Source organism: Choloepus didactylus, chromosome 13 (assembly GCF_015220235.1).
Source record: "Choloepus didactylus isolate mChoDid1 chromosome 13, mChoDid1.pri, whole genome shotgun sequence".
Classification (NCBI taxonomy): Eukaryota; Metazoa; Chordata; class Mammalia; order Pilosa; family Megalonychidae; genus Choloepus; species Choloepus didactylus.
The window spans coordinates 50,116,441-50,144,276 of record NC_051319.1 but is presented as its reverse complement, the minus strand read 5'-3'; the positions used below and the strand labels follow the sequence as shown (position 1 = coordinate 50,144,276).

The window sequence follows — 27,836 nt, the reverse complement described above, 5'->3', positions numbered from 1 at the left end:
AGTATATATTTAGAAAATGAAGTAGCATTTTAGTTTCACTAATGATATCAGCATTCAATTTTATGTTTCTTAAATGGCTTTACTGTACAAAATTCAGTCTGTATCTACAGCTCCCCCTTATCTGTTTAGAGTTTCCTCTAATACTAGCTATTACTAAGTAGGAGGGCTTTCATTTTCAAGGCTTAAGACAGTATTCCATTTGTTAAGACTAAATCAGAAATATAAGATCTCAAGAAATACAAAGATTTAATAAAATGACAGACTATGGAATTTTTTTAGAAATGAATATGTAGCCTATATTTCTGACTTCATACCATAAAGTCTGTGGATATCCACAACATGATTGTGTCAAGGATGACGGGATATTTCCAGTATCTGACCTCAAAAGCCCAATCTCAAGATCAGTAATTCAGGAATGAAAAAGTTGGGGGAGATAGTCGTAGAATAAATGTATGTACATGTCCATATCACCAAATCTTTATTGCTTTCCTCCAGATTAATAAATATGTCCATTAATTACCCTCCCTGAATTTGTCATACACTCAGATGTCAGATTTGTTCCTAAAAGTGTGAGATCACTCTTTCATTCTGTTTTGGCTTTTAGGAGAAGCCGTTTAAGTTGCTTCTCCAGTTTCCTATCTGTTTCAATTCCATTTTTTTTTTTCACCTTCCTATCATACCAGACATACTAAAAGAGTAGTCACTATTCAATGCTTTTGTTTCTTTTTTCATCTGTATACTTATTTTAGCACCCTGAAACATGGGTCTGTTTTAATTTCTCTAGTGAACCCCACTGACTTTCTAAACATTAACTTTAATGATCTGCTTTCTGTTCTTAGTCTTTTTGATAAATCCTCAGCATGTGATACTTTTGATCCTTGTCTTCATCTTCAATCCATTCTTCTTTGCTATATTGGTCTGGGATTGTTTGCTTGCATGGAACAGGCTTCCATTCAAACCAACTCAAGACAAGAAAATGATTTAATGGAAGAATATAGGGCTATCTCTTGGAAACTGAGAGAAGGTATAGCTAGGCCTGACCATTCATTCACTACTCACTATGTGTTCTCTGCCAGGTTCTGGAAATAAAACGGTCAACATGACAGACATTGTTCTTCATCTCCACCAGAATAGAAACTCTAAAAGGGTAGGGACCTGTGCTATACATTGGTAAATCATCCAAAAAATATTTATTGGGGGCTACAATGATGAACAAAACAGAAAGCAGCTTTCTGAGATATGGGATGCTTTGTTGTCTTAGGCAACCTTTCACCAAAAGCCACCACTTACTCTACATAACATTTCAGCTCCAACATCAACTAACTGAAGTGTCAGGTGATTATTCAAAATTGCTGGAGATAGGACTGGATTGGCCAACTGGAGTCAGATATCTGTTGTCATCCAATCAGCCATGGTCACAGGAGGTGGAGTGATATGGTACCAATATAGAAGTTTGATCTACTTATTTAGCAGGAACTGTGATCTACATGTTCAGCTTGTTCTCAGAGAAGGAGTTTATACCCCAAATGTACACTTACATGAATTCCATGATGTAGAATTTCCTGAATCTCCTTCTATCATACGTATTGTTTCTTCTTTCCATCTTGCCTGCTAACTGTAGTATCTGTCCAAAGACCTCCCTTTGACTTTTTTTTCCTCAGTGCTTTTCCATTTTCAGTTTCATAGCTTTGACTATCACTGATATGTAGGTGAATCTGAAATTACTATTTCCAGATCTTAACCATTTCCTATATCTGCCTCAAGTCCATTTGGAATATAGACCTGTGCATTTGGATGTCTCAGAGGTAAATCATACTCAGTATGTTCAGAATGGCATAGATCGTCTACCCACATTCCTCCCATTTAATTATCTTAATAGCATCTCCCACTTCTAATCATTTAGGCTCAAAACCTTGAGATTATCTGTATGTCCACCCTCATAATTTTTTCTCTCATTTTCCATCAATTATCAATGCCTATTGATTTAGCCTCCACCTAAACTCCCTCATCCCTTTGTTCTTCCTTATTTCTATTGTCTGTACTGTAGTTCATATCTTTATCACCTCTTGCATCAACAGTTTAAATAATTGTCCACTTACCAACAGTCACGCCTCACTACAAACCTTTCAACATATGGCTTTCATTTTCATCATCCTAAAACACAGCTCTAATCATTTCTCTCCTCTGCTCCCTAGTGTTTATCAAATAAAAGCCAAAAATCTATGTATAAAATAGAATTAGGGCCCACTGCAACTAGGAAAATCTAAAACAGCAATGACAGTTACACAAAATTGAAATTATCTCTCTGAATTTTTGCAGTCTAGAGCTGGTATTTTGAACTTAGGTTCCTTCTATCCAGCTACTCTGCTGCATTTGGTTTACACTTAGGCCATCTCATGGTCCATAATGGCTTCTGGAGTTCCAGCCATCATAGTCATATTTCATGCTGCAGATTAGAGGAAGGGAAGAAGAAGGATTTGTGCCCATTTTAGGAAACTTCATAGAAGTAATACCTAAATTTTGCTTATATCTTAGTGGCCAGAACTTAGACATATGGGCATAGCTAACTGCAAGGGAGAATCTTTTAGTAAGAAAAGGGAAGGAATAGACATTGGTCTAGACAGCTGTTAAGTCTCTGCCACAGACTGCCATTCAATGCCATTTATACTTGTTCTTAACCTAGCATTTCTATATTCATTTTTGATCTTGATTTTAAGCATTCTGTTGCCCTATGCTGGGTTCAGACTTTTTAAAAATCTTTGTTCCTACTTGTATTAGTTAGGGTAAAGTTAAGGCAACTATAAGAAAGAGGCCTCCAATTTTAGTGACTTAAAATCCATACAGATCCAGTGGGTCTGGGCTGGCAGGGCAGCTCTTCTTGGGGGTGAGTGAGGAACTCAGGTCCTTCACTACCTAGGGTGTTGTCCTCGTCTGCTTAATGAAAGCTGATGTACCACTATGTTTGTGTTCAAGTCCACTAGAAGTAGAAAAAGAATCACGGTCCAGGAAAGTAGCTTATCTATGACTTAGAGGTGACCTGAAAGTTGCACATGTTACATCTGCTCACATCCCACTGGTTTGGCTATGTGGCCACAGCCAGGTGCCAGAAAGACTGGGAAATACAGACTGTAACTGGGTGGCCATGTGCTCAGGAAGAAGGACAAGAGGGATTTTGAAAGGACAGCTTTCCTGTCATACTCCAGTTCCTATATATATTTCAAGGTACAGCTCAAGTGCCATTCTTCAAAGAAGCTTTTTCTGAGTCCTTAACCCAAAGCAGTAATGCTCTTAACTAAGCTGTGTGTTCTGATTAAATGCTTTCCAAAGTTCTGCAAGATCTTGTCTCCGTTTCTAAAGGTGGAATATTCTAGCTCAGACAGATTAGGTTATTCGGCAAAGGTTATAGGACTGAGACATGATGGTACCCTGTTCTCTACTTGTTCAGAATTTTGGTACATGTCTCCTTTATGTTTTGTAATTTCTCATGTAACACTTCACATCCCTCCTCAGTGGTGAACTTCCTGAGGCCAGGCCTGATTCTTCATTAGTTCCACTGTATCTAACAAAAATCGTATATGGAGGGATCTTTCATTAAATATTTGCTAAGCAAGTGAATTGCCAGCTACAGAAAAAGTTCTGAATTCACAAGTCAGTTTGGATTGGGTGTCCATTCAGTCAGGAGACTTCAGTATATTTTCTTTATGTGTAAAATAAGAATGATAATCCTTATTCACTGCCTGTTTCACGGGAATGTATTTGCATATAGATTATGTTTATTTTTGTGAAATCCTTTGAAATTTGAAGAAATTAGAATGTATAAAGTTAAAAGTAATTTTTCTTTTTAAATGACAGTACTTACTTTTTTAAAGTTCCCTTCTACTTATCATGTGTCATGCAAATCATTAGATAGGCGTTAATTTGTAAAACAACCCTAATTTATTTCTGATGGGCAAGAAATGGTTAAAAGCAGCTATATTTCTTTCTCATTAAATATTTATTAACATGAACTGTGAGAGACCAATTAAGAGATTCCATATCCTTACAGAAAGCTGAAAATGAGTAGCTTTCCATCTTTTCAGTGATGCATTACAGGCCACAATCCATATTGAAAAACAATTGATAAAGCCAAAATTATTTGTAAAATATACTCTAAGCATAGAAATGGAATTATATATTATTTTAATCCTGAGAATTTATTTTTCATTAAAAATAAAATTATATAAATGCATTTTCCTCAGTCTATGAAAAAACAGAGGTAACATCTGATTTCAGAAACCATATTTTTAAATTCAATTTTATTGAGATATGTTCACATACCATACAATCATCCAAAGTGCACAATCAGTTGTTCACAGTACCATCATATAGTTGTGCATTCATCACCCCAGTCTAGTTTTTGAACATTTTCCTTGTACTAGAAAAAGTGAAAATAAGAATATAAAGTAGAAGTAAAAAAGAACATCCAAATCATCCCCGCCCCCACCCTATTTTTCATTTAGACAAACCATATTTTTAAATTTGTATTTGCTGTCCTAGATATTGTATATGTTTGAGGGGAGTTTGTCTGTGGTTATAGTGAGGAAATCTGCTTACATTGCATTGACTATTTTTTTTAAGAAGAAAATACATTGTATTATGTACTCTGTACTGTAAATCATACTGAGAGATCTTATAACGAGCTAAATGCAAAGGGTTTGAGTCAAATAGCTTATTTCAAACATTAGCTCTGTTTACTTATAAGATATGACCTTGAGTATGTTAACCTGAACTGAACTTCTCTAGTCTTTTGGTTATCAGTAAACCAAAGTATGTTTTAAACACCAGATGTTCACTAAGCAAACTGTATATACAGCAATAAGGAGAAACTTAAGAAACTCAAGATATGACAAGGAATACAAGACAGTTAGCTCTATTAATATTAAGAAATTTTGGAACAGATTTTTGTAGGCTACAGAATTGGACCTAGGATCAGTTCTTGGCTCTTAGTAATTACATGCCCTTAAGCACAATTGCTTCATCTCCACTAATATCCCTCCGCTGCCACCAACCAAATGACCATCATCTGATTCGTGTCATTCTGCAACAGACTCCTAACTGGTGTCTCTGCTCCTCTTGTAGCCCAATGAACTTGTTCTCTGGGCAACAGCTTCGGTAATCTTTTAAAAATGCCATTGTGCCATGCCTCCCAATTAAATCCTCCAAAGTCTTCCCACTACACCTAGAGTAAAATCCAATTCTGCTGTCAGTGCCCTGAGAGATCTGATCCCTTGTTGCTGCCCCTGATCTCATCATCTGTCACTCCTTCCTTCTCTCTTTGTCTCTTGCCTTCTTTGTCTCTTCCTTATCTCAACTCAGATGTCTCTCCTGGCAATCTTCTTTGATTGCCTAAAATGCAAAGTAGCGCCTTCCCCTGTCACTTTCTTCCACACCAATTCTAGTTCTGTCTTCTCAGTACTTATCACTCTCAGAAGTAATCTTGTTCACTTATTTGTTTTCTTGTTCCTTGTCCATCTCCTTTCTCCGTGCAGAGTGTAAGCTCCATGGGACAAGAGACTTCAAGTCATTTTTTGATTCCTTCTGTTTTGTGTCATACCTAGAATAGTGCTTGATTCATAGAAAGTGTTTAATTAATATAGAATATGAATAAACAAAAAATGACTGACAGCATCTACCTGAAATAATGCTTTTAAAAAAAATCTTCATTTATCTGTGAACATTTTCTTTTTTAAAAATAATACATGTATTGTTTAGAACAGTTTTAGGTTTACAGAAAAATTGAAAATTTCCCGTATACCTTGCACCCAGTTTCCCCACTTATTGACATTACATTAGCATGGGACATTTGCTATAATATTGAACCAGTATTGTTACATTATTCTTAACTGAAGTTTTAACTTTATTCAGATTTTCCTAGTTTTTACCTAATGTCTTTTTTTTTGTTCCAGGGTCCCACATTGCATTTAGTTGTCATGTTCCCTTAAGCTCCTTTTGGCTGTGACTTTCTCAGACTTTCCTTGTTTCTCATCTCTTTGACAGTTTTGAGTAGTATTGGCCAGGCATTTTGAAGAATTTTCTTTTGTTAGACATTTTCTTGCAATTACACTGGGGTTATTGTTTTTTTGTCAGAAAGACTATAGAGGTAAAGTGCTATTCTCATCATGTTATATCAAGGGTATCTCCTATAACATGATTTATCGCTGTTGATGTTGAGCTTGATCACCTGGCTGAAGTAGTATTTGTCAGTTTTCTCCGCTGTACAGTTGCTTTTTTTCTCCACACACCACCTTTCCATAATGCACTTTTGGGAAGGAAGTCACTATGAGCAAACCACACTTAAGTAGTGGGGAGTTATGCTCCTTTTTCTGTTCCAGGATCCCACATTATGTTTAGTTGTCGTGTTTTCTTAGTCTCTTTTTGGCTGTGACTTTCTCAGACTTTCCTTCTCTAATTCTCTCTTTGTAGTTCCTGTACATATTTTATTAAATTTATTCCTAAGTATTTCAGTTTTTATTGCTATTAGCATTGGTATTCTTTTCTAATTTCCATTTGTTCATTGCTGATATACAGAAATGCAATTGACCCTTGTACATTAACCTTTTATCCTGTGACCTTACTATAGTTGCTTAATGTGCTTAGTAGTAATTCAGGTTTGTTGTTGCTGTTGTTTAGTATTTGGTATTTATTACACAGACAGTGATGTCATCTGTGAACAAAGACAGTTTTGTTTCTTCTCTTCCAATCAATATACCCCTTATTTCCTTTTCTTGTCCTACTTCACTAGCTAGGACATCTAATATGATGTTTAATAGGAGTGGTGAGGCAGGACACCCATGCATATCTATTCCCATATTTAGAGGAAAAGCATCCTGTTTCTCACCAGTAAGTATGACATTAGTTATAAGGATTTTGTAGATGTAAAACAGTCTTTTTGAAAAGTAAATAAATTACTGCACTGCAAGTGGTTGGAGCATACTGTTATGAAAAATGCTGCTTTGAACATGCATTCTTTTACCTGTCTCCTCATGCATAGGTGCACATATTTCTGTCAAATATACATTAAGGAGGGAAATTACTGAGTCTGTGGGTATCTGTCTCCTCCTTCATAGATAACACCCAACCAATTTCCAAGATGGTTGTACCAATTTACACTACCACAAGCAATTCCTGAGAGCTCTTGTTAGTCTACATCCTCTTTATTATAAGGTATTATAAGTCTTTTAAGTTTTAGCCATTCTGGTGTATATGTAGGAACATTTCATTGTGGTTTCAGTTTCAATTTCCATATCTATGAGGTTGACCATTTTTTCACATGTTCATGTTTTTTTCTTGTATCCAACAGGGAAATTAACTCAGTAAGTTCTAAATATAGTAAGTTCTCAAAAAATGTGGTTTATGCTTCCAGATCACTTGTTCGGTTTTTTTCTATTTTAAATTCAGTTTTATTGAGATATATTCACATACCATACAGTCATCTTTGGTGTACAATCAACTGATCACAGTACCATCATATTGTTGTGCATTCATCACACCAGTCTATTTTTGAACATTTTCCTTATACCAGAAAGAATCAGAATAAGAATAAAATGTAAAAATAAAAAACAACACCCAAATCATTCCCCCCCATCCCACCCTATTTTTCATTTAGTTTTTGTCCCCATTTATCTACTTATCCATCCACACATTGGATAAAGGGAGTGCAGTCCACAACGTTTTCACAATCACACTGTCACTGCTTGTAAGCTACATTGTTATGCAGTCGTTTTCAAGAGTCAAGCCTACTGGGTTGGAGTTGGGTAGTTTCAGGTATTTACTTCTAGCTATTCCAATACATTAAAACCTAGAAAATGTTATCTATATAGTGTGTAAGAATGTCCACCAGAGTGACCTCTTGACTCCATTTGAAATCTCTCAGCCACCGAAGCTGTATTTCGTTTCATTTTGCATCCCTCTTTTGGTCAAGAAGATGTTCTCAATCCCATGATGCTGGGTCCAGATTCATCCGCAGGAGTCATATCCTGCATTGCCAGGGAGATTTACACTCCTGGGAGACAGGTCCCACATACGGGGGAGGGCAGTGAGATCACCTGCCAAGGTGGCTTAGAGAGAGAGAGGGCCACATCTGAACAACAAAGAGGCACTCAGGGGGAGACTCTTAGGCACAATTATAAGCAGGTTTAGCCTCTCCTTTGCAGTAACAAGCTTCATTGGGGCAAGCCCCAAGACAGAGGGCTCAGCATGTCAAGCAGCTAGTCCCCAGTGTTTGTGAGAACATCAGCAACAATTCAGGTGAGGAAGTCAACACCTCTGCATCTCCCCCAGCTCCTCAGGGGAGCCCCGAATATATATATTTTTATTCTCTGCCCAAATTACTTTGGAATTTGTTGCTATTTCACTCTAACCTATACAGACCTGCCATATCTCACTTCCTATTCAAAGTTCCATGTAATTGTGGTGTTTGAACAAACTGACTGTAGAAGTTATATTGTTTAGAAAATACAGATCCTACACCAAATAAACATTTCTTCCCTTGGTCTCACATGGAAGTTGATGTTTTAACATACAGTCAGTTTCAACCTTTACCCTTTGGCCCGATTTGCCCTAGTCTTAACCAGGTCTGCTTCATTCATATCTCTAATTGAAGTCTGGGCTCTTTTTCAGCTCTTTCTTTTTTAAATCAGTTGCTGTATGCATTGATACTGATGTTCACATCTGCTGAGCTCTAGCTCTGTTTCAGGTGTCACACAGATACCCAGTGCTCCAGAGAGCAATCAGGTTGTACAGTAAGGGATCAACATCTCAGAGTTTGGGATAGCCATTACAATTCAGAAATAGGTTTGACTGCTGTAAGAGCTTACAATCTAGGGACGATTACAATAATCATTTCCCTTTTAGACTGTGCTCTAAGATTCAATTCTGAGTTTACACATTGCAGTTAGTCCATATCGGTGAGGCATTATAATGTTTGCCTTTGTTTCTGGTGTATTTCACTCAAAATGCTATCTACGGGATCCATTCACTTTCTTGTGTGTCTCACAACTTCACTCCTCGTAGTTGCTCAGTATTCCATTGCATGCATACAGCACGGTTCACCATTCTGTTCCTCAGTCAGTGTACCCTTAGGCCACCTTCACCCTCTGCAAATCATGAATACTGCCTCCATAAACACCAGTGTGCAAATGTCCATTCATGTCTCTGCTCTCAGATCTTCCAAGTACATACCCCATAATGAGGTTGCAGGACCTTATGGCCCCACATACTTAGCTTCTTGTGGAGCCACGACAGTGACCTCCAGAAAGGCTAGACCATTCTGCCTCTTCACCAACAGTAAATAGGTACATTCCTCTCTCCATGTTTTCTCCAGCACTTTTACCCCTATTAATATTTTTTCCTACAATTTTACAGAGATATATTCACATAACACACAATCAGTTGTTCATGGTATCATCATATAGTTGTACCTTTTTCACCACAGTCAGCACTTGAACATATTGATTACTATGAAAAAAAATTTTTTTGTGAATAATAAAAAAGATAATAATAAAGAAAAATGAAGTGTCATACAGTACAATATATTAGTAAGGACAGAAACGAACACCACTACCAAGTATCCCATATCCCCCTCTCATACACATTTAACTTTGGTATATTGCCTTTGTTACATTTAATGGAAGCATATTACAATGTTAATGTTGACCATAGACTGCAGTTTGCTTTATGTTTTTTTCCCAAATACCACCCCTTTTTCAACACTTTGCATGGTTGACATTCATTTGTTCTCCCACATGTGAGAATTTTTATATCTGTACATTTAGTAACAGTCATTGGCCACTCCAGTTTTTGCCAAGTTACACAGTCCCAGTCTTTATCATCTATCTTTACCTCTGGTGTCATACATTCCCCTATCCCACCTCTTTCAGCCTTACTCACAGACATCTTTGTTCAGTGTACTTACAATATTGCGCTGCCATCACACAGTATTATGCTGTCTGTTTCTGGATCTATACAGTCAATCCTCCTGAGCATTCTGTAGTCCTTCAGCATCAAATACCTGATCTCTACCCTCTTTCTATCTCCAGTAGCCTGTGATACCAGCTTTGAACTCTCAAAGTTTGCTCACTAATGTTAGTTCATATTAGAGAGACCATACAGTATTTGTCCTTTTGTTTCTGGCTAACTTCACTCCACATAATGTCCTGAAGGTTCATCCATGTTATTATATGTTCCATGTCTTTGTTCTTACAGCTGCATAATATTCCATCATGTGTATATACCACAGTTTGTTTATCCACTCGTCCTTTGATGGACATTTGGGCTGCTTCCATCTCTTGGCAGTTGTGAATAATGCCTTGATAAACATCAGTTTGCAAATGTCCATTTGTGTCTTAACTTTCAGTTCCTTTGAGTGTATACCTAGCAATGGAATAGCTGGGTCATATGGCAAATCTATATTTAGCTTCCTGAGGAACCTCCACACTATATTCCAGAGTGGTTGCACCATTCTACATTCCTACCAGCAATGAATAAGTGTGCCTTTTTCTCCATATCCTCTCCAGCACTTTTAATTTTCTGTGTGTTTTTTTTTTTTTTTTTTGGATACTGGCCATTCTGTAGGTGTGAGGTGATATCTCATTGTGGTTTTGATTTGCATTTTCCTAATAGACAGTGAAGTTGAGCATTTTTTCATATGTTTTTGAGTCATTTGTATTTCTTCTTCAGAAAAGTGTCTGTCCATGTCTTTTGCCCATTTTTTAATTGGGTTGTTTGTCTTTCTGTTGTTGAGTTGTAGGATTGCTTTATATATTCGGAATATTAACCCTTTATCTGATATGTGGTTTCCAAATATTGTCTCCCATTGTGTAGGCTGCCTTTTACTTTTTAAACAAATCCTTTGATGTACAAAAGTGTTTGATTCTGAGGAGATCCCATTTGTCTGTTTGTTCTTTGGTTGCTAGCACTTTGGGTGTAAGGTCTAGGAAACCACCTCCTATCACAAGATCTTTAAGATATTGCCCTGCATTTTCTTCTAAGAGTCTTATGGTCTTAGCACTTATATTTAGGTCTTTGATCCACTTGGAGTTAATTTTTGTATAAGGTGTGAGGTAGGACTCCTCTTCCATTCTTTTGGAAATGGATATCCAGTTCTCCAGACACTATTTGTTGAAGAGGCTGCTCTGTCCCAGTTGCTTTGGCTTGTCTGCCTTATCAAAGATCAATTGCCCGTAGATGCCAGAGTCCATTTCTGAACACTCAATTTGATTCTATTGGTTGGTATCTCTGTCCTTATGCCAGTACCATGCTGTTTTGGGAACTGTAGCTTTGTAATATGCTTCAAAGTCAGGTAGTCTGAGACCTCCCACTTCTTTCCTCTTTCTCAAGGTATTTTTGGCTATTTGGGGCACCTTGCCCTTCCAAATAAATTTGCTTATTGGTTTTTCTATTTCTGCAAAGTAAGTTTTTGGGATTTTAATTGGTAATGCATTGAATCTAAAAATCATTTTAGGTAGAGTTGACATCTTAATTATATTTAGTCTTCCAGTCCATGAACACTGTACATTCTTCCATTTTTTTTTAGGTCCTGTTTGATTTCTTTTAGCAGTTTCTTGTAGTTTTCTTTGTATGGGACTTTTGTGACCTTTGTTAAATTTATTCCTAAATACTTGATTCTTTTGGTTGCTATTGTAAGTTGAATTTTTTTAAATGTCTTCCTCTTGTTGCACATTACTTGTGTATAAGAACACTACAGATTTTTGTGTGTTGATCTTGTAGCCTGCCACTTTGCTGTATTCATTGATTAGCTCTAATAGCTTTGCTGTAGATTTTTTCTGGATTTTCTACATGTAGAATCATGTCATCTGCAAGCAGTGAAAGTTTTACTTCTCCCTCTCCAATTTGGATGCCTTTTATTTCTTTTTCTTGCCTAATTGCTCTAGCTAGAACTTCCAGCACAATGTTGAATAACAGTGGTGACAGTGGGCATTCTTGTCTTGTTCCTCATCTTAGAGGGAAGCTTTCAATCTCTCCCCATTGAGTACGATGTTAGCTTTGTGTTTGTCATATATTGCCTTTATCATATTGAGAAAGTTCCCTTCTATCCCTATTCTTTGATGTGTTTTCATCAAGAAAGGATGTTGAATTTTGTCAAAGGCCTTTTCTGCATTGATTGAGATGATCATGTATTTCTTTTGCTTTGATTAATTGATGGGGTGTGTTACATAAATTGATTTTCTTATGTTGAACCAGCCTTGCATACCTGGAATAAACCCCACTTGGTCTTGGTATATAATTCTTTTAATATGCTGCTGGATTCTATTTGCAAGTATTTTGTTGAGGAGTATTGATATGAAAGATATTGGTCCAGAATTTTCTTTTTTTGTAGTATCTTTGTCTGATTTTGGTATTAGGGTGATGTTGGCTTTATAGAATGAGTTGGGTAGCTTTCCTTCCCCTTCAATTTTTTTGAAGAGTTTGAGCAGGATTAATATTAATTCTTTCTTGAATGCTTGGTAGAATTCACATGTGAAGCCATCTGGTCTTGGGCTTTTCTTTTTTGGGAGCTTTTTGATGACTGACTCAATCTCTTTGCTTGTGATTGGTTTGTTGAGGTCGTCTATTTCTTCTCGGGACAATGTGGTTGTTTACGCTTTTCTAGGAAGTTGTCCATTTCATGTAAGTTGTCCAGTTTATTAGTATTAGTATCTCATACTATATACTAATAAACTCACAGTATCTTCTCATTTTCTCCTTTATTAGTATATAGTATCTCATACTACATACTAATAAGCTCATAGCATCTTCTCATTTTCTCCTTTATTTCTGCAGGGTCAGTAGTTATGTTTCCTTTCCCACTTCTGATCACATTTATTTGCATCCAGTCTCTCTTTTTTTTGTGTTAGCCTAGCTAGGGGTCCATCAATTTTGTTGATTTTCTCAAAGAACCAACTTCTGGTTTTGTTGATTCTCTCTATTGTTTTCCTGTTCTCAATTTCATTTATTTCTGCTTTGATTTTTGTTATTTCTTTCCTTCTGTTTGCTTTGGAGTTTATTTGCTGTTCTTTCTCTAGTTGCTCCAGGTGGACAGTTAATTCCTCAATTTTTGCTCTCTCTTCTCTTAATATAGGCATTTAGGGCAATAAATTTCCCACTCAGGACCACCTTTGCTGCATCCCATAAGTTTTGATATGTTGTGTTTTCATTGTCATTTGCCTCGAGGTGTTTACTAATTTCTCTTGTAATTTCTTCCTTTACCCACTGGTTTTCTAAGAGTGTGTTGTTTAGTCTCCATATGTTTGTGAATTTTACAATCTTATGCCTGTTACTCATTTCCAACTTCATTCCATTATGTTCTGAGATGGTGTTGTTTATAATAACAATATTTTTAAATTTGTTGAGGCTTGCTTTGTGACCCAGCATGTGGTCTTATCATAGAGAATGTTCCATGAGCACTTGAGAAAAGTGTGTATCCTGCTGGTGTGGGTGTAGTGTTCCATAAATGTCTGTCAAGTCTAGTTCATATATCATACAATTCAACATCTCCATTTCCTTGTTGATCCTCTGTCTAGATGTTCTATCCATTGATAAGAGCAGTGTATTGAAGTCTCCAACTATTTTTGTGTAGTTATCTACTTCTCCTTTCAGTGTTCTCAGTGGTTGCCTCATGAATTTTGGGGCACTCTGGCTTGGTGCATAAATATTTATTATTGTTATGTTTTCTTGATGAATTGACCTTTTTATAAATATATGTAGTGTCCTTCTTTGTCTCTTTAAATCATTTTACTTTTGAAGTCTACTTTATCTGATATTAATATAGCTACTCCCACTTTTTTTTGGCTGCTGTTTGCATGAAATATCTTTTTCCAATCTTTCACTTTCCTATTTTTGTCCTTGTGTCTAAGATGAGTTTCTTGTAGACAGCATGTAGATGGGTCTTGTTTTTTAATCCATTCTGCCAGTCTGTGTCTTTTTATTGGGGTGTTTAATCCATTAACATTTAGTGTTATTACTGTAAGGGCTGTACTTTCTTCTATCATTTTGCCTGTTGGATTTTATATGTCATGTCTTATTTTTTCCTCTTTCTCTTTTTACCCTTCCTGATAATCTTCTTTTCTACTCTCTTCTCCAAACCTCTTTCTCCTGTCTTTTCCTATCAGCCTGTAGCACTCCCTTTAGTATTTCTTGTAGCACCGGTCTCTTATTCGTGAACTCTCTCAGTGTCTGTCTGGAAATATTTTAATCTCTCCCTCATTTTTGAAGGACAGTTTTGCTGGATATAGAATTCTTCATTGGCAGTTCTTCTCTTTCAGTATCTTAAATATATCATACCACTGTCTTCTTGCCTCCATGGTTTCTGCAGAGAAATCTGCACATAGTCTTATCAAGTTTCCCTTGTGTATGATGGATTTCTTTTCTTTTGCTGCTCTTAGAATTCTCTCTTTGTCTTTGACATTGGACAATCTGATCAGTAAGTGTCTTGGAGTACGTCTATTGGGGTCTATTCTGTTTGGGGTGTGCTGTAGTTCTTGAATCTCCAATTTTCTGTCTTTCATAAGAGTTGGGAAATTTTCAGTGATTATTTCTTCTATTATTCTTTCTGCCCCCTTTCCCCTCTCTTCTCCCTCTGGGACACCCGTAACACATATTTGTGTTTCATGTTGTCACTCAGCTCCCTAAGACTCTGCTCGTAATTTTCCATTCTTTTCACCATCAGTTCTTTCATGTGTGTGAATTCAGATGTCTGGTCTTCCAATTCACTGATGCTTTCTTCTGCCTGTTCAAGTCTACTGTTGTATCCCTCCATTGTCTTTTTCATCTAATCCATTATGCTCTTCATTCCCATAAGTTCTGCCATTTGCTTTTTCAAGTTTATGAATTCTTCCTTATGATCATCCAGTGTCCTCCTTATATGTTTCATCTCTTTTGCTATGTCTTCCCTCAGTTCATGGACTCGATTTTTTAATTCATTTGGCTTTCTTTGAACATCTCCAATTAGTTCTTCCTTCAGTTCATTAAATTGATTTAGCAATAATTGCTTCAACTCCTGTGCCTTGGTTTAACTATTAGTTTGTTCCTCTGGCTAGACCATATTTTCATGTTTCCTAGTATGGCTTGTTATCTTAAGCTGTCTAGGCATCTGACTTTCTTGATTAGTTTATTTTGGAGCTTGTTTTCACTCTTTTACCTAGGGTTTTCTTGTTGGTTGGCTTTGTCCTGTAACCCTCGGTATTCAATTCAAACTATTCTAGACCTCTAACTTAGATTCTGTTTAGTTTATCAGAGTTTTCCACCTCTTGTTTTTCTGTTTCTTGCCCTGTGTGATGGTCTCCTCAGATTTGGTCAACCCTAGACAGGTTTTCCCAGTCCAGAGAGGCCCAGGTCTCAGGAGGAGGGTATGGAATTTCCTTGAGAATGAGACCCTCCTGTGAGGCCTTTAGAGTCTATGCTTCTCCTATGCTGTCCAGCAAGTGGCACTTGCCAGCCCGTACTTACCCCACCAATGTAAGGAGGTGTGGAGCCTTTCATTCTCCTGGTGGCCCTGATCCTGTCAGAGGTGTGGCTGACTGAAGCTGATTTCTGAATTACAGCCCCTCAGGTCTGAGTTCCCAGAAAGAGGGCTGCTACTGGAGCTTGGTCACGTTGCCCTTTTCTTGGGAAGTTACAGTGCATAGCAAATTTTCTACACCACTAGACTTACTGCTTTGTCTCTCAGAGCTGTCTTAGCTCTGCTCTTGCAAGGACCCAAACTGCAAATCTTTGAGGCATTCTGTAATGGGCTTCTTAGAATAATTGTTTTAGAAAAAGAGAAAAAGATTTAAAAAAAAAAAAAAGAAAAAGAAGAGCCCAGTATGAATTATTTACAGTCCTTGCAGATCTAATGGACTATTTAAATGCTAAGAGACAAGACATTGTGGGCCATTAAGGAACAATCAAGAAAGTGGAGAAACTGACTCTTCAGAAAAGAATCCTTGTCCTCTGGATTTGCATATTTGCCTGATTCTGTTTGAGCCCTGCCCTTCTTGTATTATGTTCACCAGAACTCCAAAAAGTCTCTGTTTTTATTTTTGGGGGTTTTTTTTTTTTTTTGCTGTTTTTGCTAACTCTATCTCCTCTCTGCTGGGCTGACTGCTTCCAGATTCTCTGGTATCTGGTCTCAGTCTATCTATGTTTGGAGTTTTGATCAGCAGTTTGAGTTTTCAATCAGAGCTGCAACTGTAGTTCTCCCTCCTGGTTCCCAGCACAGATGGCTCCTCCTCCCACTGGACTGAGCCTGGCAGGGAGGGACGCAGGTCCCCTGGCTGGGAGGATGTACAGATTTCACTGATCTCAGCTCTTCCACGCATTTGTGAGTGTTGTATGAAGTATGCCCAAAGTCATATTGCTCTGCAGTGTCCGTTCCATGCAGTTCCTGGCTTTCTACCAACTGCCCCAGAGGAGTAACTAAAACCCACACCTCACCACTCCACCATCTTCCAGATCACTTGTTTTTAATGGCATGATCCAACAATTATTTGACTACAGAAGACATACAATTAATTGATTCTATTACTTATTCACTGTTCCTCTCACACCACTTATAACACCATGCCCATCATAAATCTGTGCTACATAACTATGATCACTCTACTCATTCTCTTACCTACACCCTCAAATTATTTGTTCCACTTGCTCTACGCTTCCCCTGAAGGATTATATTCATTCACAAGGCTTTAAATATCATAGGTATGCTGACTCCAAAACTGAAATATCTAGCCTGAACCTTTCCCCTAAAACTCGTACTCATATATCCACCTGCCTAGTCTACATCTCTACTTGGATAATAGTCACTTCAAATATACCCTTTATTTCCTTTTCTTGCATTACTTCACTAGCTAGGACATCTAATATGATGTTTAATAGGAGTGGTGAGGCAGGACACCTGTGCCTTTCTATCCCCATGTTTAGAGGAAAAGCATCCTGTTTCTCACCTCAAACCTGCCTTCTAGCAATCTTCCCCATCTCAGTAATTAGCAATTCCATTCTTCCAGTTGGTCAGTTCAGTCAGGACTCCCTTATTTCTCTCACCTCATTTCTTATTCGTTGGTCAGTTTGGTTAAATCTAACTTCAAAATATGTTCATTATCCAAACTCTTCTCTTTACTTATACTGTTGTAATCCTGATTGAAGTTACCATTACCTCTCACCTTACTACCTGTATGTTCCCTCCCTTGCCACATCCCATGTCACCCTCAATTCTCTATACAGCAGTTAAAGTGATTCTGTAAAAACTAAAGTCAGATCACACTATTCCTCTTCTCAAAATCCTGTAATAGTTTCCCAGCTCACCCAGAGTTATCTGGCTACTTGTTCCCTCTCTGACCTTCCCATATACTTCTTTCTGTCCCCTGCTCACTTCATTGTAGCCACAGTTGGGCTGATTCCACTTGCATGGAGGAAATAAAGATTTTGCTTAGATTTACCCAATAGTGATTTATGTGAATAGATAATCAGTCTTCAGCATAATTGAGCTGTTCTGGATTTTACTGATGAAGAAGGCATATACAAACAAGATTTCTGGCATCTAAGGAAAATTATTTTCAGAGGCCACAAAAGTCTTTGTCCTTGTGAGAATTATGTTCCTTAGTCTAAGAGTATGAGAAGATCAATTAGGCCTGCATATGTATTTTTCTTTTACTGAATTTTGCGTGTGTAACTTTCTTATTAAAAAGGCAAACTATTTTTCTAGAAAATAGTTATACACACTTACGTATATGCAAGTTGATTAATTAAAAATCATAAAGATAGCTATAATTATTCATTTTTTTTGTTTAGATCATCATTTTCAATCACAAAAGAATTCATATTGAAATTCAATGAAACACAAAAGCCAGAAGAGAAGCAAAAATTGTTGGAACTAGCTAGAAAAAACATTCTTAAATGTAAGGTAATGATATGCTATTTGATAACTTAGTATATGAAATTTCTCTTCTGGTTGGGGGCTGATTGCATGTTTTAAAATATTCAGAGTAAAAATACCATCTTTTCTTTGATTATAAATAGTTGTAGTTAAAACTATTAAGGCAAACTACATTTAAAGCTATAACCAAATAATTAAATATCAAATGACTTTCTGGGTGAAGTTTCCCCATAAATTATTGGAGGATATAGCTTACTGTTGACACAAGTCCAAAAGCCCACAGCTAAATTTAACAGGCTGGCAAATAAATCTTTGATTATGAAAATTCTACTGTTTCCTCAAAAGAAGTTAACTAAGCTATGTTATGTCTCAAAGAAGGAATAAAACCTTCCTAAAACTTCATTATACATGTACAAAGTAATGAACAATTCTTCACCTAACTTATGAAAAATGTGATCTTTAAGAGTATAGCATTCATTCCCAGATTTTCAAACAGGTATCAAAATAGAACAGCAACTGAAATAAGTCCTTGCTTTGCCTTTGCTACATTAGATTCAGTATAAGTGGGCAGAGGAATAATGTACATGTGACTTTCCTTTGATAGGAAATAATTAATGAAATAAAAGCTGCAGAAAACTGGGGCATAAACTAAACCACCTGTCCTTTGGTTATTTTCCAGTACTTTGGTTCATAGTTTCCTATACTTAAAAAATTTTGAAAAATTCATTTTTAGAATTTTGATTAGGAAAAGAGTATACTTTTGATAAGTATGCATGCAGGCAGGTGTCAGGAGGGATCGCCCCAGGAGTGGGCTTATATGAGAAGGTGGTTGGGGTAAGCTTGCCCTGGACCATCCTGATCTTCTCCCTCATGTGCGTTAGCTTTGGTCCATTGGCATTGAAGTAGCTTGAGTTTCCCAGCAAACTGGTATCAGACTGATTTCTATTCAATCACTTTTCCTCATAAAATCAGAGATGTATTCTCTTGGGTGAAAATGAGATAGAAGTAATCCCTAAGAAGTAAAGAGTGAGAATTATTTTCAGCAAATAATTAACAATATTACTAGAATATTAACAAATTTTCTCCACATTTTAGCACTACAGTTTACATAAAATATCAAAAAGATAAAAATAATCAAAGCAAAAATATAAAGTTTTGTACACCAGGACATCAGCATCATAGAATGACTTTTAAAAGTAATTAAGGGCAAATCAAAATGAATGAATGAATTAAAAATCCATAAATTTTGGTTTGCCTCTTTCTTGTTTCCCCTTAACAGAGAAGACTTGGTCTCAAAACCTTAGGCTGTGGTAAGCATGTGCATCTCCCTGCTGCTTGGACTGAAGTAGTATATCTGGCTCAATGTAAAGGAGAAATCCAAGAGGGTATGTGCTCTGAGCTCTTCTTCATTACCCTAAATGCTTCCTAGATTAGCAGTGAAGGCATATTTAGAGATGTTTAATTTCCAGAAACTGTGCAGAAGCCAAGAAAAATTTGCCTTTCTTTATCAAAATATCTTATATTTCATTATGAAAGTTTCTTTTGTGTTTCTGAAGTTATGAATTTGACTGCTCAACTTTTTAATTGCAAAATTGTTTTAAAATTGTTTGCTCAGCATAGTCTTTATCTTTTACTAAAAATAGTAACTAATTAAAAAGATACTATAAAAATATAAAATGTCATTTAGTGATTTTTCAATTACAATAGGCACTAGACTTTAGGGAGACTTGTTTCTGCATTTATAACAAATATAAAACATTAATCAAATGGCATTTTGGTTTTTGCTTATTTTAAGCAGCAAGTTTAACTTATTTCCTTTTCATTTATCACTTTCCATTTATGTGCGCTTTCAAACCCCCCCCCATCGAACCAATCTAAAAAAAGGAACTAAAAGAACATTATTTATAAGAATGCAAAATTCCTTCTATCATTATCCTAACTTTTATGTATACTCCTTTTTAAATGAGTTTTAGAATGTTAACTTCATGAGGTCTGAGAGTATTTCCTCTATATAAATTGTTCTGCAGTGGTGCCTGGGAACTTTCAAGCAATAGGAAGAGTGAACTTATTTTGTTTTTAACTTTCTTTATCGTACTTTACCACAGTGCCATCCACAGCCTGAACTCTAGCAGATGTTTAAATGATATTGAGGTAAACAGTCTTGATTGCCCTCCTGGCAGCCACTTGCTCCACTTTGCCAATTAAACCTCAGTTTTGTTCTGGTATCCTGCAGTCCTGTGATTCGGAGGGGACTGGCCCTTGCCCAGCCCAGGGGTGAATCACGGTGGGTCTAAACCAATCATGCCAATTCCCATTTATTTTCCATTGATTGATTGGATGAGCAGTGGGCACATGACCAGGTCCTGACCAAAGAGATGTAGAGATAGGCTTGTTTGGGATACTTGTGTTGACTTGCTTTTGAAAAATACATGCCTGAGGAGAAAGCCCCCCTTCCCTCCCCATTCCCCTATTTATTGCTTTCTAAATTGCGTTGTTAAGAACTTTCTGCCAGGAGCCGGTGCACTCTTCACAGTGATTGGGCACATCAGGGGGAACTAGAAGATGGAACAAATATGTACCCAAAGGGCATCTATGTTAGCCAACCCTGTAACCTTTCCAACTCTGACCTTATGAAATAGTAAGCATCCTTATTTTGTAGACACTTTTAGTTTAGTTTTCTGTTACATGCAGCCAAAAGCACTTTAACTCATTCAGATATTGAACTCCAAATTACACCATAAATATGATTCTTTCTTACTGGCTCCACCACTGAAATGCCCTTGGAACTGGTTTCCTGCCTGTATTCTTGCCCACTCCCCATTCTACAGTCCACCTTTCCCTCAGCAGTGACCATTATAAAGCATGAGTCAGTTCCTGTGGCTTCTGATTACCCTAAAAATTAATCCCAACTGTGTATTATGGCCGACATGGCTCCTGGTTGCCTCCCCTCCTTATTCTTTTTGCTCCAGTTATACTGTCCTCTTTCCTGTCCCTTTTACATTTCAGGGTTTTTCCTTCCCTGTCTCTGATTTGCTGCTTTTCCCCAGATATTTATATTGTAGCTCTTTAAAGCTATAATGACTCAAAGTACTCTTGTCCCAAGGCTCTTAGCTCCATGTTCTTCTTCCTTCAGCTTTGCCTGGCCCTATTTTTGCTGCCTCAATTATCTAGTCTTCTGCACTTCTTTTTCATACCATTTTATCCTGAGCATCACATTTCATCATCCAGTTTTGTCATATTTTCCCACCATTATGTATGTGGCCTGGTGGTAAGTTGAGCATTGGCTAGAACAGCTGGGGCTCCTTGGGCATTTCTCTCTATCTCGACTGTTGTCTGTCCAGCATGGTGATTTCTGAGTAGTGAGTATCTTGAGAAAGAGAGATCCAGGTGGAAGCCATATTACGTTTTATGATATACTCAGAAGTCATCCAGTGTCACTGCCCCCACCCTTTGTTGTTGAAACAGTCACAGGGTCTGCTCAGGCTCAAGGGCAGGGGACATAGATTTCGCTTCTTGATGGGAGAGGCATAAAAGAATTTGTAGATGTGTTTTAAAACCACAACTTGGTCTCGATGACTGAGGAAATAGTTAATTGCAAGAATTAATTATAGCACATCGAAAACAGCATTATTTTGAAATAATAGAGTCTTTACTTTTTAATATTTCAGAAGCCTTAAATATACTTTTTACATCCCTGGACCATGCTTCCTTCGATTGCGATCATCTGCCTGCCTTATTTTTTGTAGCAGAATCAGTTTTATATAGACTCTGTTGTGATGCATTCCTGAAGACGTACTTATATTCAGTTGAAATAAAACTGTCAAAGGTATGTTTTAAAATATTTTTAATATTTTAAAATTACTACACATACTGTATATAACCACATGACATCTGTTTTAGATTTAATTAGGCTATTTGGTTTTATTACGGAATATTCTCTTGTTTGGGAGTTTATTTTCATCTTCTTGAAATGTGAATAGTGTACTATTGCTTGGTATCTACCTAGAGATAGCTTGAAAAATAATATCTCATGAGCTATGTGAGAAAATCATTTAAATTAAAAATCAAGTTTGTACTTATTGTTTTTTTCTGACTACATATATAGCTTTTCTCTTCTCTAGTTTATGGATTTTTTTCCATGCCACATTCTTTGCCATTTAAAAATGGCAGTGCTGACAGATAACTTTAAATGGTTGCCCAGTTTTAGAAGATGAGTTGTTCTTTTCATTGTCTATGTCATTTCAGAGCTATAAGTTTGGAAACTCATGTAGCTCGTGTTTTATAGGGTCATGGAGGTCATATGGCTCCACTCCCTGTATGATTGTGGCAGACTGTGGCAACATTATTAGTTGAATAAACTTAGCTTAACTAATGGTTTTTAAGAAAATTTATTTAAGAAAATAAAGTATCAGAGGATTTCTTTAAGACCAAAGATTTATGAGACAAGAGAAATTAATCATGGCATTATTTACAAAAATATTTTTCTTATATTGTTTTGATTATAAACTATTGGAAACCAAGCATGAGAGAATATTATTGTCACTCCTTCAGTAGGACCACATTGAGAGAAAGTTCATTTCAGTTCTTAGAAATCAAGCCTAGAAGCTCTCTGAAATGTTTTGGGACAAAAGGCTGTGGAGATCAGGCAAGAACAGATACAGAGAGCATTTAATAGAAATTGAACATGTAAAGAACTGAGGCTTTGCATGGAGGAAGAATTAGAGAAAAAGAGACAAGATGTTACCAGTGGTTGTCTCTGGATTATGGTTAATTTTTCTTGCTTCTTTTTCCTCTATTTCCTTTACTTCCATTATGGATCTTTATTATTTTTATAAGGAAAATGGGAATAGCAAAACAGTAGGTCTCTCTTTGCTCTCGTTTTCTTCTCTTCTTCAATGACCTTTTTGAATTTATTGCCTTTTATTTCTTAGTAATAAAAATAACCATAACTACAGTTTATCCGTCTTTCATATTGTTTATGCTCTATACAAACCATGTCATTTAATTTTTAGAAGATTCCTTTCTCTTTCCATCTGAGAAAAACATTTTGTACAGATTCATGTATCAGCTGCAAACACTTAAATAGCACCTTAACCATGTGCTAGGCACAATTCTGAGTGCCTGGAGATATTAACTTATCTAATCCTTTCAACAATCCTATAATGTAAGTGTTACTATTATTCACCATTTTGCAGATGAGCAAACTGTGGTATAGAAAATCAAGTGACTTGAACAAGTTCTCATCCAGTAAGAGACAAAGGAAGGATTTTTACACCCAGGCAGAGTGGCCCCAGAATCCAGTGAATTCTCAAGCCGCAATGCTACATATGTACCTTGTTTCACAGATATACTAATTTTTAAAGCTTACTTTATTGTTCTAAATAATATAAACTAGTTAGTAGGAATAAGCATGCTCAATAGCTATGAGTACCTTTGATTTCAGGCAAGAAATCATTTCAGCTGTCCTCCTTGCCCTTGTAGAGTTTTCATCACATACCTGAAAATCAGTAGGAAACCTCACTTTTGCTCTTCGCTTTTTGACAGAATACTATAATGCAGCATTTGCTAAAGAGGCATCAGACACCTGCACATGCATGCTTTTGTTTCTCCTTTGATAGTGTAATGTAGCACAGGGTTGGCTGGAGCCAAGAATATCTGATTCCCTAATATCATTTTCTTTCAGATTTTCTGTGTATTCTTTCCTCTTTATCTACCTCAGAGAGTAGAATCTTCTTAACTATTGAAGTCTGCTTATGGCAGTGTAGAGAATAACATATAAGCAAAAATAGTTTAATGCATTTTGGGTAGAAATATAACAGTACTCTTCAGGTCACGATGGAAGGACCTGGAACATATAACCAATTTTTAAAATACAACACATAATAAATATTATCCAGCATTTATATTTCCAGTTATCTAAGGAATCATGAGAAATGAAAGAAGAGATCAAATGTAGAGAGAAAAAGGAGAACAGAAAAAAAGGAAGGAAAGAGGGGAGCAGAGAAAGAGAAATTGATAAGCAGAGATTCAGACAGCCCGGAAGGCAAAGCCTGAGTAATCAAGCTGCAGAGAGTAAGTGTACAAATGACACGTGAGGCAAAATACCCAGAAAGTCCCAGAATTCCACAGAGATGTGGAAAAGTAGATTTTTCAATAACAGTTTGGCCTTTCAGAATGTTACAGATAAAAGCTTTTAAAACTGTTTTTGCGATCATAGTGATAGGTAGAGATAGCCTCTCTGTTGGGTGAAATTCACGACCAAATTGGGCTATAAGATAGAGGTTATTCACACTGATATGCTTTTCTTGTATTTTCTATTTTGTACCATCCTAAATTTTTGAACATTATGCCTTTCAATGTCCATCTCTAATCCTGTGAAATGTCCTAATTATTCCCCTTCTGACTAGCTTTTGCTTTGTTGCCTGTCACTGTGGGAAGTGATACCTTTCATACTCTCATCTAGAATATTGCAGTATTCTTTGAAATGATCTGCTGACCTCCACTCCCTCTTCCTCTAGCTTTGATTTCTTGGAGAAGCACAGTTCTATAATAAAGTGGTATATATTAAGAGAACCCCTTGGGCATGCATTACGTACATTTTATATTTATTTTTTAACTTTATGAATGTTGTATATTTATAAAATAGAATACATTTACAAATACTAATGATACATTCTCAAATTTTTTTTATTGATAATGGTTTGCAATTTAAAAAATACTAGGGAATTGCTGCTATAGCAGAAAGTACATAGCTTTTGGAGAAATGCATGCAGTCCTGGGTTCAAAGTCCAGAAATGCCACTTCAGTTATTACCTTACGAGTCTTGGGTGAATCACTGAGACTTAGAATCATGAGGGTTTTTTTTTTTTAAGGTGTGTGTGTGTGTGTGTGTGTGTGTGTGTGTGTGGGTGTGGGTGTGTGTAATACCCTGCATTGTTGCATTGGTGTTAAGAGGATTTGAGATGTGTGCTTTATAGTGAAATCTATTGTTTTTTTTTTTTTTTTTTTTGTTCTTCTCCATAATCTTATGATTTAGCAACTAGGAAACTTGTATTCCATTTGTTTATATATTTCATGTTTTTTTCACATTTTCTGTGAAAAATTGCATATCTTTTGCAGAATTACCATTTCCTGTAGTCTATAGATAGCAATATTTTAGCTATCCATGTATTTTAAATGTTTACATAGCATATTTGGTAATTACAGCCTTTTATCATGTCGGGATAGGGAACTTAATATAGCATAGTTAAGCACAAGCAGAATATTTCTCAACACTGTCTAAAGCAATGTTTTTCAAGCTATTTTGACTGAGACCCATAGGAAGAAATATCTTTTGTTGTGCTGCAATCCAGCAATGCACAATACACACTCATTTTTAGACTGAAACAAAGAACTGTGCAATGCACCATACTATTTTGTGTTCTATTTTATTTTATTTAAAAATCCCCTCTCAAATGATTTATTGACTTAAGTGGTGTAATCTGCAATTTGAAAAATATTGTTCTAAAGGACGTAGAACAACACAGCATTCAGTATTTGTCATTATATGTAATGTAGAGATGATGTATATAGAAGTCTTTTTGCTAAGCCAGTATTTCAACCTTGATATAAATGTTTTAGAGTTATTTCAAAAGCACATACTCTCAAGTGAGTTTGAAATTGTTTTAACAAAAGTAAATGTAATAATGAAATGGTTTATTTTTCTTAAGGTTTTTCAAAATTTATTGACGCAACTTAAAAATGATTTTTTTCTTTCTCTTTTGACAGATTGGCTATTTGGTCTTCTTACGACTTTTTATATTTTTCCTGCATGGCCACCTAGCAAGTTTTAAAGAACATTTACTTAGGCTTCAACCATATTTATGTGGTAGAATATCTTTTATTTTCTACACTTATAAATTTTTTATGTTATATTTTGAGAAGCTCAGACTATCACTATAAAGAGCTTAAGCTGTATTTTATTTTTCATGAAAGATGATAGATGTGGTATTGAAGATCACAGCGTCTGGGCCAGATTGCATGTCAGCAGCTTTTTACTTTGCTGCTTAACTAGCTAGGTGACTTTGTCTTAGACTCAGTTTTCTCATCTGTAATGGTATCTACCTCACTGGATTGCTAGAAAGTTGAATTCATATTGCAGTATGGTAACCTAGTAGCAATGCAGATCCTGAACTGGAGTAAGGATCTGGGCAGCAGACCAGATCGCTATGGCATTAGTACAGGCAAGAGTTGTTTAAAATGTTAACTGTTACAATGGAGATGGGATAGAGCAAAGTAGTTTTGAAAAATATTTAGAAGATAAAAGAGGCTGGACTTGGTGATCAGTTGAATCTAGAGTGTGTATATATGGGAAAGTGAGGAATTCAGGAAGAACTTGAAGTTTTATATATTGACTAACTGGGTAGAGATATTGCTACTCTAAACTGATAAAATTTTGAGGGGACATCAGGTATACTGAATTTGAAGATTTCTCAGTGGGATGTTGAAAACATAGGTTTGCAGCTACGGAAATGAATGAAGGCTGGGATATAGATTTGAGAGTCATCCATGTTAATGTGGCTGAGATAACCCAGGGATGAGGGGTGAGGAGAAATCAATTTTAGGAATAGGATCTTGGGAAATATAAAACATTTAAAGGATTATTGGAGGAACAGACACCATTAACAGAGAATTCAGGGAAGTAGGAAGGCGTGATGATATAGAAATCCAAGTAGGGGAGGGCCAAGAAGATCAACTGTGTCAAGCACTCCAGAAGTATTAAAGAGTTAAAAGAACAGGAGGTTTGAAAGTGGTGATGAGATTCTGCAGTCAGAAAAGCATTGTTGATTTTGAGGGAGCATTGCCAGTGGAGTTGTGGAAGCAAAATTCAGGTTGGAGGTGAATGCAGAGTGAAGGGAAAGTTTAGAGGTTGTGACTATTTCAAAAAGCATAGCTATAAAGGGAAGGTGAAATGTGAGTCATTAGTTTGGATGAAAAAACAAGGTTCAAAAGAAGAGAAGATTAGTATGTTGTAGGCTGAGGGAAGGAGAGATTGTAGATGCAAGAAAGGGAAGAATAAATGATTTTTGACTCCCTATTGTGTTCAGCATAGAGGTTCAATAAATATTCAGATGATGACAAATCATCTTTAGTGGAAAATTTATTTGAGTAAAACTTCAAGTTCTCACATTAGTCTGTTGTTGTATATATGTCCTAAGAGAACCAAAATCTTTGTCTCATATTAGGATGAAATTTCCCGATCTTGCCCTCTCCCAAATGCTGTTAAGAAGAGCCTTGGGCTATGTCTCTATCTTCACCAACAGACTGTTTCCTACCAAAGACCATTAGCAGTGCTATCTTCCACATAGCCGTCCAACAAAGGAATGATCATTATTAATTTTTCCACTGTGTGGATGGAGCAAAATTCAAAGATTGCCTAAAAGTTCTTAGAAAGAACAGCACAGAGATGGTTATGTCAAATATCACATAGTTTTATGTTGTATGTCATGACTGTTGCCTCTATTTAAAATATATACTTAAAATTCAATAATAACAGCATTTTGAAAAGAAATCAAATCAGAGAACATTGGGTTAAAAGCAGACATTGTTTTTTTGCAGAATTACAATTTCAAAGTATCCGTTGTGAGCAGAGTATCTATTATCACTTGACTTATTTTCTGCTGGGAGCTTTCAAGCGTTGTTGAACAGTAACTATACTTAATTGGGCATTTAACCATTATGCAATTGCTGTTCTGAATTATATAAATTCTTACGTATGAATTATTTACCTTGTAGTTTTTGTTAATGCCAGCAGGGGTCATACATAACATTATAAATCTTAAATACTGGGGCATTGTATAGCAGTTTCAGCATCTAAGGACTAATTTAATTATAGTTTAATAGCTAAAAGACAAATGAGGTGCAATGCAAGATATTAATGAAATATTTTTCACTAATTACTTTTTTTTTT

The 27,836-nt window shown here is 36.3% G+C and overlaps 1 protein-coding gene across 9 annotated transcripts in view; it reads left to right on the top strand.

Moving 5' to 3' along the window:
- Positions 1–27,836, top strand: part of TMEM232 (transmembrane protein 232) — a 384,954-nt gene that overhangs the window by 143,651 nt on the left and 213,467 nt on the right. For 8 of the 9 annotated variants that reach the window (XM_037800742.1, XM_037800740.1, XM_037800739.1 and 5 more), the window contains 4 exons: positions 17,803–17,914; positions 19,167–19,272; positions 21,556–21,713; positions 25,655–25,754. In XM_037800742.1, the coding sequence (XP_037656670.1) occupies positions 17,803–17,914; positions 19,167–19,272; positions 21,556–21,713; positions 25,655–25,754 (476 nt within the window). The remainder of the gene's footprint in view (positions 1–17,802; positions 17,915–19,166; positions 19,273–21,555; positions 21,714–25,654; positions 25,755–27,836) is intronic. The other variant, XM_037800743.1, reaches the window with a different exon arrangement.